This window comes from Vigna unguiculata, chromosome 8 (assembly GCF_004118075.2).
Source record: "Vigna unguiculata cultivar IT97K-499-35 chromosome 8, ASM411807v1, whole genome shotgun sequence".
Classification (NCBI taxonomy): domain Eukaryota; kingdom Viridiplantae; phylum Streptophyta; class Magnoliopsida; order Fabales; family Fabaceae; genus Vigna; species Vigna unguiculata.
The window spans coordinates 36,449,777-36,464,874 of NC_040286.1; the positions used below are offsets into that span (position 1 = coordinate 36,449,777).

The 15,098-nt window shown below is 29.5% G+C and overlaps 2 protein-coding genes across 2 annotated transcripts; both read left to right on the forward strand.

Annotated features, from left to right (window-relative positions):
- Positions 1-4,225: 4,225 nt before the first annotated feature.
- Positions 4,226-7,550, forward strand: LOC114193208 (protein AMN1 homolog). Its single transcript, XM_028082927.1, has 6 exons — positions 4,226-4,510; positions 5,058-5,185; positions 5,561-5,730; positions 6,285-6,362; positions 6,793-6,940; positions 7,037-7,550. The coding sequence occupies exons 1-6, from the start codon at positions 4,393-4,395 to the stop codon at positions 7,451-7,453; spliced, it is 1,059 nt and encodes a 352-aa protein (XP_027938728.1). The 5' UTR covers positions 4,226-4,392; the 3' UTR covers positions 7,454-7,550.
- A 942-nt stretch (positions 7,551-8,492) lies between these two features.
- LOC114193613 (mitochondrial acidic protein mam33) lies at positions 8,493-10,638 on the forward strand. The gene is made up of 3 exons (XM_028083481.1): positions 8,493-8,726; positions 8,820-9,136; positions 10,216-10,638. Exons 1-3 carry the CDS (start codon positions 8,577-8,579, stop codon positions 10,394-10,396), a joined length of 648 nt encoding a protein of 215 aa, XP_027939282.1. The 5' UTR covers positions 8,493-8,576; the 3' UTR covers positions 10,397-10,638.
- The last annotated feature ends 4,460 nt before the right edge of the window (positions 10,639-15,098 follow it).

Genomic DNA, 15,098 nt, shown 5'->3' on the forward strand with positions numbered 1-15,098 from the left:
AAAGAAAGTTGAATAACACATAAAACAAATATCTATAAACTTGTTATCTTTTGATTTTAAATTAAAAATAGTGTCAATGAGTTATATATGGGTTTAACTCGTATTTTATTATATTGTATCTTAATAATAATATTATTTCAATACATAAATCTAAATTTTATGCTGAGTTTTTTTGTGTTAATCTTCTATAATATATTTTACTAATTTTAATGTTTTAAAATATATTAAATAAAAGTTAATATAATATCATCGATATATTTTTACCGCTTAACACCAAAAATCTAGCATAACACGTAACCTTAATTAAAATTAAGTGTCTCTGTAATCTTTCAATCAAAAAATGACCAATATAATCATCTACACGCAATTTCATCTAATATTAGTAAATTTAGAAGTCAAGCCAGCAATAATATATTCATTAAAATGTTCAACACGTAAAAAGTAAAAATAAAATATATTCATGCATTAAAATGTTCAACACCGTAAAAAGTAAAAAATTAAAACAGGCACGTTTTCCCACGGTTGATAGAGTGGACATAACTTGTTTTATTAGGGTTATGACAAATGCATGTTAGGTTCAGTGAAAGGTCGCAATCACACGTACTGTTAGATATTTTCGATATAATCTATGAATTTAAACTTATATTTCATCATTAAAAAGATTTTAAAAAAAATCATTTTTAAATGTAATTTTAATATTGATTACTACAAATAAATATCTTAATTCAGTTATGATTACTTAATATTGAGGAATGTTACACAAAATAATATTTATCGTAATAAATTTACTTTCTACATAACCAGTAAAGTCAAAGCTTGTGTTTTTTAATTAGCTCTAAGATAACTTGTGATTATATTGCTGATAATTTAATCATAAAAAGACTTGAACTCTTGCATGTATGTCATGAATTTAGCAAATATATTTTAAGAATCTATTTTTGTGTTTTTAGAACCAGACACTTGAACACATTTATTTTCTTTGACATGTGAAAGTAAATATGGAGAAATTGATGAAAGCATGTAAAGACAATTGATGATGAAACACAGAGTTATGTGCATACTGCAACTCATAAGAAATAATTGAAGAAGTGGATAAATAATTGTTCAGATATTTACATGCATTCTGTGAAAGTGGGACCTGTCCTTAGATTTTTTAGTAAGAAGAAGTATGTTTTCCTTAATAAGGTATGTTCATGGTTGTTATCGTATACTTTTTTTTTCATCTTCTATTAATACTATTTGCAGGGTTGAATGTATTATCTTTTCTTCGTTATGAATAAATATAAGTTACTCGTATTTTTTTCTTTTATATTTGTAATTTAAGATACTTTTAAAGATTTATACTTATGCATTGAAAGTTTAGATTTTTTTTTAATATGAAATTCTAAAGAGAGATTCAGAGAATGATCTTTATAATTGATTTTCGTAAAAACTACTCATATATATAATATTAAATTGTAAAAGAATTAAAATTTTCAAGTGTCTAACATACTAGATTATCTAATTGTAATATCTCGTTTTAATAGTTTGAAACTAATAAAATAGAACACTTCATCGTAGTATTTAGTATATAAAATATATCAGTTTTACATAAAATTAAAAAAATATATCATTTATATACTCAAACTAAGCTAACAAAATCTATATAGCTAAAGTTTGGTGCTCATGCCTTTAGACCGAGCTGCTCCTAGACCTACTGAGAGGGTGGTGCTCAACATTGCATGGACATCACTCGGCGTTGATCAACTTGCATTTTGTGGTTTTTGGAAAATTTTAACCTATTTCATAACTAAAATTGATACTCAGCTTTTAGCTATTGGTAAAAAACAAATTTTAAAACATAGTTATTAGTACCAATTTGATCAATTACTCATATCTCACTTTTCTTCAATTACCACTATATCAAACAACTAACATACATAACTAACTGATCAAGCAATCCAAAATACTAAAATCACTATACCAATTGTTGAGAAAAACACATCGCCAATTAAAAACATTTTCGTCTTTACTCTCAATAATCACTCTATTAGCAAAGAAATGAGATAAACACAAGGGTACATACAAATATCTAGTAGAAACCCCAAAACTAGAAAAAACCACAACTATTGTCTCTTGACAACTATAGAATACTATGCGAAAATTTGTACAACACATAGACTACTCTCCCATGCCTTTTGACCCCAAATACACTTATAGTTTCACAATGAATAATTTAACTACACCTCACAACACTCAACTGCAAGACTATAAGAAAAGTAAAATATAAGCTTAAAGTGTCATTAAATGCGACAAAGAATATCACGGACTTAAAGCTCATTATATAGTCACTAACATTCAATCCCTATCTTATCCTAGGTGATATGGGAGTTATAAAGACATTATTTTCATAAGCCCAACACCAACAAGATTCATCACTAAATCACAATCAACCACATATATGCAAAAATATCAATTTCTACCAAACTCATGTACACAAACAAGCTTTCCTTACTTGAGCAAGCGACTCAACAAACCCAACCCACTTAAAGAACACCAAAACTCTTATAACTCCACACATGCTTTATTTTCATATATAAACATCACAATAACAATAAAGATATACTGATGACTCATTAGCAGATACTTATGTAGAAAAATAAAAAGACACTTACAAGCGGAGAAAACCTCACGTACAATAGAAGAAGATACAAAAAAAAGACTGAAACTTAACTTATGCAAACGGAGTGACTAGTCAGTTGAGATTGAAGAGTCTACCATGAGAATTACTCACAGTCTCAAATATTCAATTAGGCGAAGAAAGAATGAGAACTTCTAGAAAGAAGTTAGAGAACTCTAAAAAGTTATTTTTATAGAGACTGTGTTTTAAAATAATAAAACTCGTTTATATCAAAATTATTTATATTAAAATTTTTTAATACTAAAATAATTGAGCCTCACAGTTACAAATCTCATAAATAAAATATGTCAAAGAAATACGTTTAAGATATAAAATTATGTCAGGAAAATTTGAGTCGTATGTTTCTTAGTTAGTTAATTTTATTTATTATAAATTTACTTCAAATATGATTTGTAATGACATTAAAAAACAAATTATTTAATAAAATTTACGGTGATAAAAATTGACTAATAATTTCAGTGATTATTTATATAAATATATAGTTACACAACCAAATTAATTTCCAAATCAAGTTGTATTTCACGACATCATCAGCATATATTTTAATTTACATAATATTTCAAGCATATATTTATTTATATTAGTTACGTATGTCGTTTAATTTTTTTTTATTTATTGTTTCCATTGGTAAATAGGAGTTTAACATTATTTTTCTTGAAAAATAATAATAAATATAAACTTATATTAAAATTTATTTTAAATCTAAAAATACATATTTAAAATAAAGTAGAGGATATTTTTGATCTCCTTAAAGTTTCTCAAATTAGTTTCATTCTTCATTTTTTGTGTTATATTTTCATCTTTAACTTACAAAAAATAACTTTTTAGTTGTTATATAACCATAGTTACATTTAATGTCGGTTATAAACAGAAATACACTTTAAGGTTGAAATATAGAAAGTATTTTCAAACTACAAAATCAAACATAAACAACGTATAAACAAATTAAATTTAAATATGTTTTCTGTTTTTTAACTTTTAATAAATTTTGAAATTAGTTTATTTTAAAATTTTGAACTAATTTAGTGTTTCATCTTTCGAAATATATGAATTTAGTATTTTTAATCAAATTTTGTTATGTTTATTTGATGTTTTGTATGCATTTCAGGGTTTCATTTGAGTTGTTTATACTGTTTGACACATTTTCGTTTTAATGTTAAGTCAAATATTATTATGAAATACGCTTGAAATGTCAAATAAACTTAATAAAATTTGATTAAAAAAAATTAAATTTATGTATTTTGAAAAATAAAAGACTAAATTTGTTAAAAATTTTAAAATGAACTAATTTTAAAATTTACTAAAAATTAAGGAAAAAAAAATTTAATCCAAAAAACTAAAATTAATTTTGGAAAAGTTAAGTGGAGACAAAAGCAAAGTTTGCTCTAATTTTTAATTATAACATACTTGTATACTTATTAATTACATGGAATAATATTTATCATGTACTACTAATTCTTAAAATAATAGATAATAATATATTGAAATCATTTTTTTTTTCTTCCAATTGAATTAATGTTGGTAATAATAATTTTTTCAACAGAGGATCCAAAGTTAAGTCGGCCACGTTTATTTCAGAACACACAACACTAATGAGATGCAGAGAGAAAGTGATTAGGAGTTTGATATCATCATCAGATTTGGTTCTTAGGAATTGAGGGTGTTGTGTAAGCGCACGTTTGCGTTGCTTTGTTTTTTCATTTTGATTTTGGATGGATAAAGGTAAAGGTGCCAAAGCATTAACGACCTCTTTGCAAAGCCTCGATTTGAATTCCCCATTCAACGTCAAATCCAAATCCTCCATTGAAATTGCCCGCCCTCAATTTCCCGGTAAATTTTTAAACTTCGATATGTTTTTATATGAAACGTAGCTTCTGTTGTTCGCTTTTTAGAGATTGGGGTGTTATGTTTATGTTTTGTTAAAGCTTTCACCTTTCAGAGCCCCATGATCATCGCACTTGCTCTGTTTTGGGGATCAATTGAATTTCAACGACTGTGGTTCTTTGTTTGTGTGTTAATTTTAAGTTGAAAGCTCAAGACATTGCTCATTTTGGGCTTTATTGTGATTAATTTCTGTTTTAGATGGTATTACCAGATCTTGCGGGTACTGCACATTGATTAATTAGGTTTTGATCTTTGACTCTGTGTTTGTATGACCTGATTATGCCGAAGTATGGAAGCTCAGTTTGAGTTTTGCATCTGACTAGAATGATTAAACATGTTCTTTGAAAGAGACACTAGGTGGGTGCCAGTTGGGAGAAGTTTAGGTTTTTTAAATGAGGACTTAGTTTAAACCTTGGGGCCATCATGAATTCTTTTTGCATTAGCATATGTCACAGAAAAGGAATTGACAAAGTTCTTGAGAAATTTTATGCAGGATTTCTATCTAAGAAGACAAAGCCTCCGAGTTTAGTCAGCCTTTGCGTTGGAGTTATTGGAAGGCATCTGGAGGATATTATTGTAGATTTGAGTGAGATTGCTGACAACTTGCCAGCTGATATAAAGGTAGGTTACTGGAAAATGATTCTTTTCTTCAAATCTTTAAATAGGTCATTTTTATCCTAATGCTCATACATGTGTAAAGTTATGGTGTGTTCAATGCAAATGTGTGGGAAACAAAGGTTTCTCCAGGATTGCCCGTTTTATTTGGTAGAGAAAGTATCCTTTCTTGGGGCACCTGTTTGGTGAACAGGAGTGTGCTTCTTTAGTTGAATTTTATGTTCTGCTCACTGTCCTAAACACTTCTTGTTTATCCGATGATAAAAACCTTTGATTATGCGTGTATTCCACATAAAAAGAACTTTAAATAAAATCTTTCATCATGGATCGTGTGCACTATACACACATACAAATATATAATTTAGTTACACTTAATCACAGATAGCGGTGGCAGCTATTGCTAGAAGAAGAAAATTGCTGAATGATGATGTCCTGATCGCATTAGCTGATACTTCCTGGGAAATCCTCGATGTCTCTGGCTCGGATGTCTCTGATTCTGGCTTGATCAAAGCTGCTGAAGTATGTAGATTTATTAAAGCTCTGGATATAAGGTATAGAATTATAACCATTTTAAAAAAATAATAAAACAATTTATTTTGCCTTGATGTATTAAAATACACGAGCTCGAAATAAACATGAATTTTCGTAATATTTAGTTGTTTCATGTATATTCCAGTTTTATGAGACTTTCATGCTATATGCTCTGGCTTCTAGTCTTAACTCTTAAGGTTATTTGATGCTCCAAGAGCATGTTATATGTCCCCTGCAATGGACCAGCTGACAGGCACACTTTTGAGAATTTTTTTTTTTTTTCTGTTTAATCTATATCATCAGTTGATTCGAAGCTGGTGATCACTACTGATTGAATTTTCTGCTTAGACCTTCCTCTTTCATTGTAAATTCCATTGTATTTCATGATTTTACTCTACTGGATGTGATGATTATTAATTTTATTTGCCTTTATTTGGTCAACTTGCCTTGGAATTAGAATATCACATTGTCGATGTGTATCATGGTAACAAAAATATTTGAGGTTTCGTTGTGTTTTTTTATATTATACTTCTCTCTATTTCAGAATCACTTGATATATTGAGACTATTTGCAGCCGATGCACCAAAATTACTGCTACTGGTATATCTGAGCTTGTGAAGCACTGCCATTTGTTGGAGACATTGAGATGCGGGTACATATCTAGTGTTGTCCATTTCAAGTTTTATTTCTTTGTTAAGGCAATTTCTTCAATGTTGTTTTAAGTATTTCGTTTCTCATTTAAGTCATTCTGAAAAATTTGTTTCGATGGGCCCTTTAGGTACCATATTCTTTTTATACTTTTGTAGTTAGAATCTGTTTACTGCGTTCGTATATAAAGATGAGCAAAGCATGCTTACTTAATATTTTATAACGTCAAAATTTGGCTTTAAAGATTGGTCTAATTTCATGAAGGAAATGTTATATGAACCTTGAAAGTTATTCTAGTTGTATTCATTCTTTTATTACATAGTGGTTTTCATATAATCATAAGCTGTAATCACACTGAATACAAGAATGTGTTGAGTAGGATTGCATCAGTACAAAAACTCATAAGAGGCAATGAATCATGATTAATAATGCAGAGGGTGTACAAGGAGTGACAACACTGCACGGAGGTGCTTGGGTATATTTAAACCAAGGTTTGATGATTATGTGGAGGAGGATTCTTGGGAGGAGCTGGATACAAAAGAACTTGCTAGTGGTGCACAATCACTCAGGTGGCTAGTATGGGTATGACCTTAAAATTTTGCCTGGAAGATCAAAGTTGCTTAAATATTTCTTGCCTGAGATTTCTTCAAGAAGTGATTTGTTTTACTTTATATGCAGCCAAACATTGATAAAATTTCTTTGGAGGACTTTTCTACTGAGTGCCCACGTGTTGTTGTAAATCCTAAGTCATCACCATTTGGATTCATGGGAACTGAGGTTCCCAGGGAAGCATTGCAAGATATCATATTGGACAACGAAGTTGTCAAGGATATTGATCCCAGAACATGGACAGTGCATAGGTTTGCTTTGAAACACATCACTCCATCTTCTTCAGGCTCCACTGAATTATCAGTAGCTGAAAAATTCAGACTTGCATTTGTGGAAAGGGACAACCGATTAGCTCCGAAGAGAGCTAAAAATGCTCGGCAACATCAGCGTCGTGCAGTGAGGGAATTGATGCTGATGAGCACGAGAGCCAAGGCAATGGTCTTAGCCTCACAAGTAAGCAAGTCTCTTCATGGTCGAAGCTCATAGAATTCTCACATCACATGCATTTTTCAGCTGCTCAAAATGTACCAATAACTTCTGTGTATAGTATAAGAAGCTTTGGTCAGACAGATTTTGAATCTTATGATATCTCTCCTATTACAATTCTGAATGATCGGAGCTTTCGTTTTTGTGACTTAAAAAAGTGTTAACTTTTGTTGAGATGTTAGAATGATAGAAGTTACAACTGGTAACCTCTGTCTGGACGCAGAAAATCATGGAGTTCAATCCATGAGAAGGGTATTCATAAATTGATTCATGTTTAAGAAATTTACGAGAAAACGATTTTTGTCTAATCAATGTTGTTACGTAATATTGATAAAAAATGCTTTCAGATGCATAGTTTTAACTTAACTGTGTAAATATTGTCAACTAATCATTTAATATCTTCCTTTTCATATCTTGGACGTTTTTATTCAATACATACTCAGCATTTTTGTTCACGAGTTACTTGTAGGTAATAATAACAAGTATAGTTGACCTGTTTTTTTTTTTTTTTTTTTGAATAAAAGATTGTTTATTTTTGTTTCTTATTTTTAAACTTTTAAGATAACATTTTTCTCTTTCAACTATACCGTTCCTTTTTTGTATGCGTTGAAGATTGTTTGAAAATTATATTAAGAGAGAATTAAATTGTTTTTGAAAATTAATGTTTATATAAGCTTTTTTTTTTTTTTACGAATTAGTTAAATTTTCAATTTTCACATATTGCTCATGTTAGATTCCAAAGATTGTCGACTTTTTTTTTTGTGTTAGAATACTTTATAACATCAAAGAGAGCATCTTGATTGTGAATGATAAATCTTATTTTCGCGTCATTTTAAAAGACATTTCGTTGTAATTTTGATTTATAATTTTACAAAAACAATGCAACATATCATTTTTAGTTTTTTTTTTTATGTGTATCATTTTAATATAGAATATAGTATTTAGTTCCGAACAATAAGTACATTATTTCTAACATAACAAAAATTAAACTGTAAATGTAATAATGAAATATTAAACAACAATATAATAGTGTGATTAGTTTTGAAGTGAGTTCTGAGTTGGGTTGTCACAATACAATCACACACGGCGCAGGAATAGAAGCAAAGTAAAAGTAAACAGAGAAATGTGGAAGAGAGCGGTGGTAGGCGCCGTGGGTGCTCTCCGGCGGCCGTTTTCGTCGGAAGGTGGCGGCATCTCCCCCGCCGTGAACTCAATGCTTCTCCGCTCCCTGAAGGAACACTATCAAGAAGTCGCCAAAATGAACATGCCCCCTGTAAGCTCTCTCTCTCTCTCACTCTCTATGTCTGTTAGGGTTTTATTCTAGGTTTAGATATCGGCTCACGTGACAGTGGCACGTGCCTTGCAGAAAGTGAGTCCTCCGTCGCCGTTCACCATCGTGAAGGGGGCTCTGGACTCACAGGGTCCGGTTCTGAAGCGCAGCTACGGCGAGGAAGAGGTGAGTGTCTACGTCATGCGGTTGTCGGCCCCCGAGGAGGAGGATTCTGCAATGGACCAGCTCTTCATCCATGTCGACGTCTCCAAACCCTCGCAGAAGGAATCGTTGATTTTCCTCTGCGGTTTGTACGAGGATGCTCTGGGGATTCACTCTGTTTCCATGAGGCCTAAGCTCCAAGATTCCCACTACCTCCTCATCCCTTCGCAATACAGTGGCCCTGTTTTCGCGTCAGTACTCCTCTCTCCATTTTTCTTTCTTCTTTTCAATTTTGTTTGGGGTTTATGTTTGTGTAGGTTTGGAGATTGGGAGTTATTGTCATTGCAACCTCTAGAATATGTAAACGTAAAACTCACAATTGTTAGTGTTATATGATGGTATGATTTAAGGGGAGAGATAGCTTTTGAAATTGAGCATGTCAAAAATTCAAATTTGAGGGTGTTATTAGATTTTCAATGATCGTTGTTGGGCTTATTAGGCCAGTTTGTTATATCAAATTGCTTAGCACATATCCAGTCTTGTAAATTTCAAACTATGTCTAGTGTTCTAGTTGAGATGTTTTTTTAGAACTTGCATAGATGAGTGACATGAAAAGAGTAGTATATATATATATATATATATATATATATATATATATATATATATATATATATATATATATATATATATATATATATATAGATATAGATATAGATATATAATTGAGGAGTCCTCCTACGAATAAACTTTTGGAGTTAAGTTAAATCCGAACCTAAAATCTAAGATGATCGAGTTCTATTAGCCTTAAGATGCAAGTAATAGGTTGAAGCTTTTAATTAATTTTTGAAGGTGTATTTGAGGAAAGGTGTTGAAGGAGAATAGCCTTCCACTCAGCAGCACCCTTCCTCTATTGGTGGAAGCCTAACACGTAGCAGAATTGTGGCTTGTTTTTTAGAGTCTCAACTATTGTTGAAAGTATTTCTACCCTTTGAGTTCTTCATTCATTTTGAAGCTCGAGGTGAGGTTTTAATTAAGGTCCATGTCAATGTCGGTGTTATGTGATTCATTTTGATGTTTCTTCCCAGCGAGAAAAAGATAGGCTGGGCCGAGGAGAAGAAACTGTGGGATTGTATTTTGAATTTTGGGGAACAAAAAGTTCTTACATTGTTAGAACATATGAATACTGTGTTGTTCAAGAGTACCCGTTTTGTGTTTTATCATGTACATGTACCTGATAATTTTCTTTTCGCAATTCTCATGTTTTCAAGCGTGGAAACTGGAAATGCTATGAATTTTTTTTAGTTTTGACTGGCTTTCTGTAAATTGACAGGGAACTAGATGATAAAATGAGAGATGCCTTTCATAATTACATTGAGGAACGAGGAGTGAACGAGTCTCTCTTTAAATTTCTTCAAGCGTGGCTATATGTGAAGGAACATCGAAATCTGATGCGGTGGTTCAAAACGATGGGCTTGTTCATTGATGGAAAGAAACCAGCTACAGGTGCTTAATCATCTAGGTCATTTATTTTGCAAACGGACCGAAACAGTGATCTCAAGTAATGAACTCCGAACTTCAAACCTTCTCAATTTAAAAGTACCCAGAGTTTCATATTTGACTATTAGGTTATTTGTTTTGGTGGATCAAGTACATAAGTTTACAGCGACTGGTAAATTTCACCAATTTAACTTTTTTATATTGTGATATGATTATGACAAATTTACTATGAAATTTAAGATGAGATTTTTAAGTATCAAAATGCAATAATTGATATTACATTTTAAAACATTTTATATGTGAAACCAACTAGTTATTAAATGGATCGGGATCCTCTGATGTTGCATATTAAGATTAATCTAAGGTGGAGATTAGAACACATGAAAGTAACTGTTTCATCTACTCAAATTCTTCTAGTCTATGAAAGCAGATTATATTCTTTATTAACTTCACTTGTCCATGTCTTTGCACGTTTTCTGCATTTTTACTCCAGTAAATCGGATTATATTATTCTTCATCATAAAACTTTTCCGTGACTATGCACTTTTTCATATTCTTGCTTCATGAAATCAAGATCGTGTGGTTCTAACCTCCCAGCTCTTTCCATATGAAATTCATTTGATAGGCACAATCATGTCATATTAAATGTTGAGAATGGATGATGTATGAGTGTTGTAGTGAATCATCAATAAAAGTTAATTTCTCAATCAAAAAACACTTTTTCCTGCATTTTGGCTTCATGAAATTGAGATTGTGGACCTTGCCGCCCACTTCTATGTTTTCACTGCTTCATCTTGTTAGTTTGAACACAACTTATGCTCAATTCCAAGTTCTTTTAATATTTTTTTATAATGTGTTGTTAACTTCTTTAGAGAGGTTTATAATTCCTCTTGTTTATTCTTTCCTTGCATTGCATGAGAGATTGAAGTCTCTTATATAACGACAAGACATTGTGTAATCGTGTGTTTATTATTAAGTTGATTATGATTATGATTATGTGGTCTATGTGATGAAAATTCGTATAATTCCTCTTGTTTATTCTTTTTTTTATATATATTTCACTTTATTTTTAATAAATATAATTTTATTTTATATATTAATTTAATAACATTAAAATATTATCATCTATTAATATAATATCATTAATTTTTTAAAAATACGTATATAAAGACATGATAGGGCATGTGTTTATGTTTATGTTAGTAATATTATAATTAATATATATATATATATATATATATATATATATTAACGTGACACATTATTTTACGTAACACAACATAACTTTTTGTTAACGGGATACGTAATAACGCTAGCTATCTTCTCGTTGTATAAGAATTATTCTGAAAAGTTGAGTACAATAACCAATCACTGCCCTTGGGACATTCTTTTATGCTTACCAGAAAATAAGAGAGAAAAACTCCTCAACATTTGAACAGCAAAATCAAAGAAAAAAATAAAACAATTATTTGTATCAAATGAAAAACATGAATTTTAATTAAACCAAGGAACTTGATCTGGCCATTGAAACTGGGCAGAGTTGGTGCTTTCTGCTGGTACTTGAAAATTGGATTGAGCTTGAACTGTTGGCAACGAATTGAAGTTTGTTTGTGCATTATTTGGCTGCAGATGTTGAAGCTTGTGACAGGTAATCTGAGTTTGAATTTGGGCAAGTTCAACTTCTGTATTGCGAATTTGCTCATATAGTTTTGAGATAATCCCAACACATCCATAAACTGGGTCTTGAATCCTACACTGTGCTTCAAAGTATAAAGAGTTTGCAGTTTGTTCTCGTAAATATGGTGGAATTTGCTGCAACATCATGAATCACAAAGGTTAACTAATTTAATTCACCTTAAAATCACATTGATATCAAATGTTAATATTATTATTATAGTTAAGAAGATCCCTTTATAACACTTCTAAATTATCAGATTTCTATCATATTTAATGTTTAAGAATTTTAAGAAAAAAAAACTACGTATTCTAACAAATAATACATAGTTTTTTTTTTTTAAAAATAGACTTCAAATCTAATTTAACTTTATTCAATAGATTTGTGAGATGAGATTATATCATTTGTAACACTTTCAAATTATCAAATTCCGTCATATTTGATATTTAAAAATTAAAAAAAAATACATATAATCAAGAATAATAAATTAAGATTAGATTTAAATCATTAACATCTTTAAATTACTAATATGTAATATTTAAGAATTTTAGAAAAAATACAATACATTTATTTTTAAAAAGTGAATTTTAAATATAATTTAATTTTACAGATTCATAAAAACCCTAAAAAATATTTACACTGTTTATAACACTTTTAAAATATCAAATTTCAACATATTTCGTATATAAGAATTCTAGAAAAAACATGATAACAAAACTAATACATTACTTTTTAAAAAATAGTCTATCTTAAACTTAAAAAATTATCTGTAAAATGAGATTTATATTACTTATAACACTTCAAATTTACCAAATTCCATCATATTTGATACTTAAGAATTTTAGAAAAAAAACCTACACATGACATAAAAATAATGCACCACTTCTCGAAAAAGTAGACTTTTAAGTCTTATTATCTTACAAAATTTATCTTATTTATGTTGATGTAGATTTAGTATACTACTTAAGTGAACTGAACTACTAAATTCGACTAAATGAAGGTTTGGAATTTGATGTCATTCTTTACATTATGATTTATATGCATATATAGTATGAAATATATACCTGAAGCATTTTTCCAACATTACTGCCACCATAGATTTTGTGAACAGAAGCAAATCTTTGAGGATCATTAGCTGGAAAATATGGAGAGAAGATGCAATCTGAAGGACATCTTCTTCTTTGATTCTTGCATGCTGCACATCTACCAGATATCATCATATCAAATCTAGTAATCTAGTCAAAACAAAAGAAATCGAAGAAAAATATTTGCTATCCAACAAAGATTTCTTCTATCTGTCTCAGATCATAGATAACAATCTTATGTAAGATTTTATGTTTTTATGTTTTGATTTGCAGATGATTGCTTTTATCCTATACTAAGGAGAACATCTTTAACGGCTACCTTTACTACAAAAAGAAACTTTTTAAATTAAAATTTTAAAATAAGAAATCACTGTAAATCAAGACAATCATGTTAATCACATTAAAATTAGAAGACCCACGGAATTTGTAACACATGCATATGAAAAACTTGCTAAAATTGTAACAAATCAAATTCCATTTTAGCTTAGTGGATGACAAAACAAAAAAATACATGTCAGATAAATAAATAATTCTAATATTATTTCTTAATAGATCTATTATGTAGTGACTGAGACTAAATTTCAATTTAATAGATGTACAAATTCACACAAAATTTGTATTATTAGGGATATCACAATAGTTACAATAGAATGTATCTGGATAAAAAATAAAATAAATTTGTTAAGAATCCAAAAATTACAAATATAAGAAATAGTAATTTTATCTGTTATTAAGAACCTTAATGATTTATGATAAAATTTCATATTTACGGAATGATATTTTTAACAAAAGTTATTGGTAATAATCCAAGATTAAAATTTGAATTTACACTGTATCCAGTCTCATGTCCACGATGATTTTCCTATCTTGGGACAAAGTTTAAAACTATGGCATTTAACTACAAATGCCAAAAGCAAATAATATTCTTCTAATGCATTTATTTAATATAAATGTTCCTAAAATTCAAAGGAAAAATAATCTTGAAAAAACAAACGACTACTTTAATTCTTTATATGGGACAATATTTGTTCTTTTCCGTCCGAGGAGATGGTGTTTATTTGCGACAAGAGTATATGTATTGTAATATAGAGAAAATCTTAATGGCAGATATTTAATATATATATATATATATATATATATATATATATATATTATAAAAAGTAAATAAATACTTCTAGTTTTGTTATTAACATCGTAGGATTTCAAATAAAGAAGTTCTTTCATACTTATCATCAAAGTCTTAAAATAAGAGAGTAATTGAGTGCAAATGTATAGGGATATCAAAATAATTAAGTTTAAATAGTGTTTGAACCTAAATATGCTTAATCTCGGGAGTATATATATTTTTGAACTCTGAATTGATACTTAAAATTCAAATGCATTGGAAAATATAATTGAATTTTCATTATAACATATCACACACACATATATTATAACTATTTGAAAACATACTGGTATTTACAAGCACATTGAATATAACTATATTACTTAAATTTTCCGTCCTAAAAGTTATATTACTTAAGTTCTTAACATTGATTTTCAGTCATTACCCTCTTATCATGAAAAACAACACATCAAAATATATATGTAATGTGCATCAATAAAATGTTATCATAGCAATGTGAATTATGTCCATGTCATCACAATAGTAGATATTAAAATAATGAATTAAAAAAATAATTTTGAAAACAATATATAAAAAATCTGATCAATGGAAAATCATGGTGGGGGAAGAGCTTCACATCCACAACCTCCTTTACGCAGCACTCCCGGCCCAAATAGTGGCCCAAAAATACTTCATGGACTTGGGCCTCATTTGAGTACATGAGAGTCATTGAGTTTGGTTTATTGATATTGTTTTTTTCACAAACTATTTCAATTCTCTCTAAACTCTAGTGATTTTGTTCTTGAGATCTACACAACACAGATAAAATTTTAATTAGTTAGATATAACAT

What these genes read in the sequence shown, in the direction of transcription:
- LOC114193613 (XM_028083481.1), top strand. Translation starts at nt 8,577, where the DNA reads ATGTGGAAGAGAGCGGTGGTAGGCGCCGTGGGTGCTCTCCGGCGGCCG. An exon ending in CCAAAATGAACATGCCCCCT is followed by an intron (nt 8,727 to 8,819) that starts GTAAGCTCTCTC and finishes CGTGCCTTGCAG; the next exon opens with AAAGTGAGTCCTCCGTCGCC. An exon ending in TACAGTGGCCCTGTTTTCGC is followed by an intron (nt 9,137 to 10,215) that starts GTCAGTACTCCT and finishes GTAAATTGACAG; the next exon opens with GGAACTAGATGATAAAATGA.
- LOC114193208 (XM_028082927.1), top strand. Translation starts at nt 4,393, where the DNA reads ATGGATAAAGGTAAAGGTGCCAAAGCATTAACGACCTCTTTGCAAAGC. An exon ending in TGCCCGCCCTCAATTTCCCG is followed by an intron (nt 4,511 to 5,057) that starts GTAAATTTTTAA and finishes AATTTTATGCAG; the next exon opens with GATTTCTATCTAAGAAGACA. An exon ending in CACTCAGGTGGCTAGTATGG is followed by an intron (nt 6,941 to 7,036) that starts GTATGACCTTAA and finishes CTTTATATGCAG; the next exon opens with CCAAACATTGATAAAATTTC.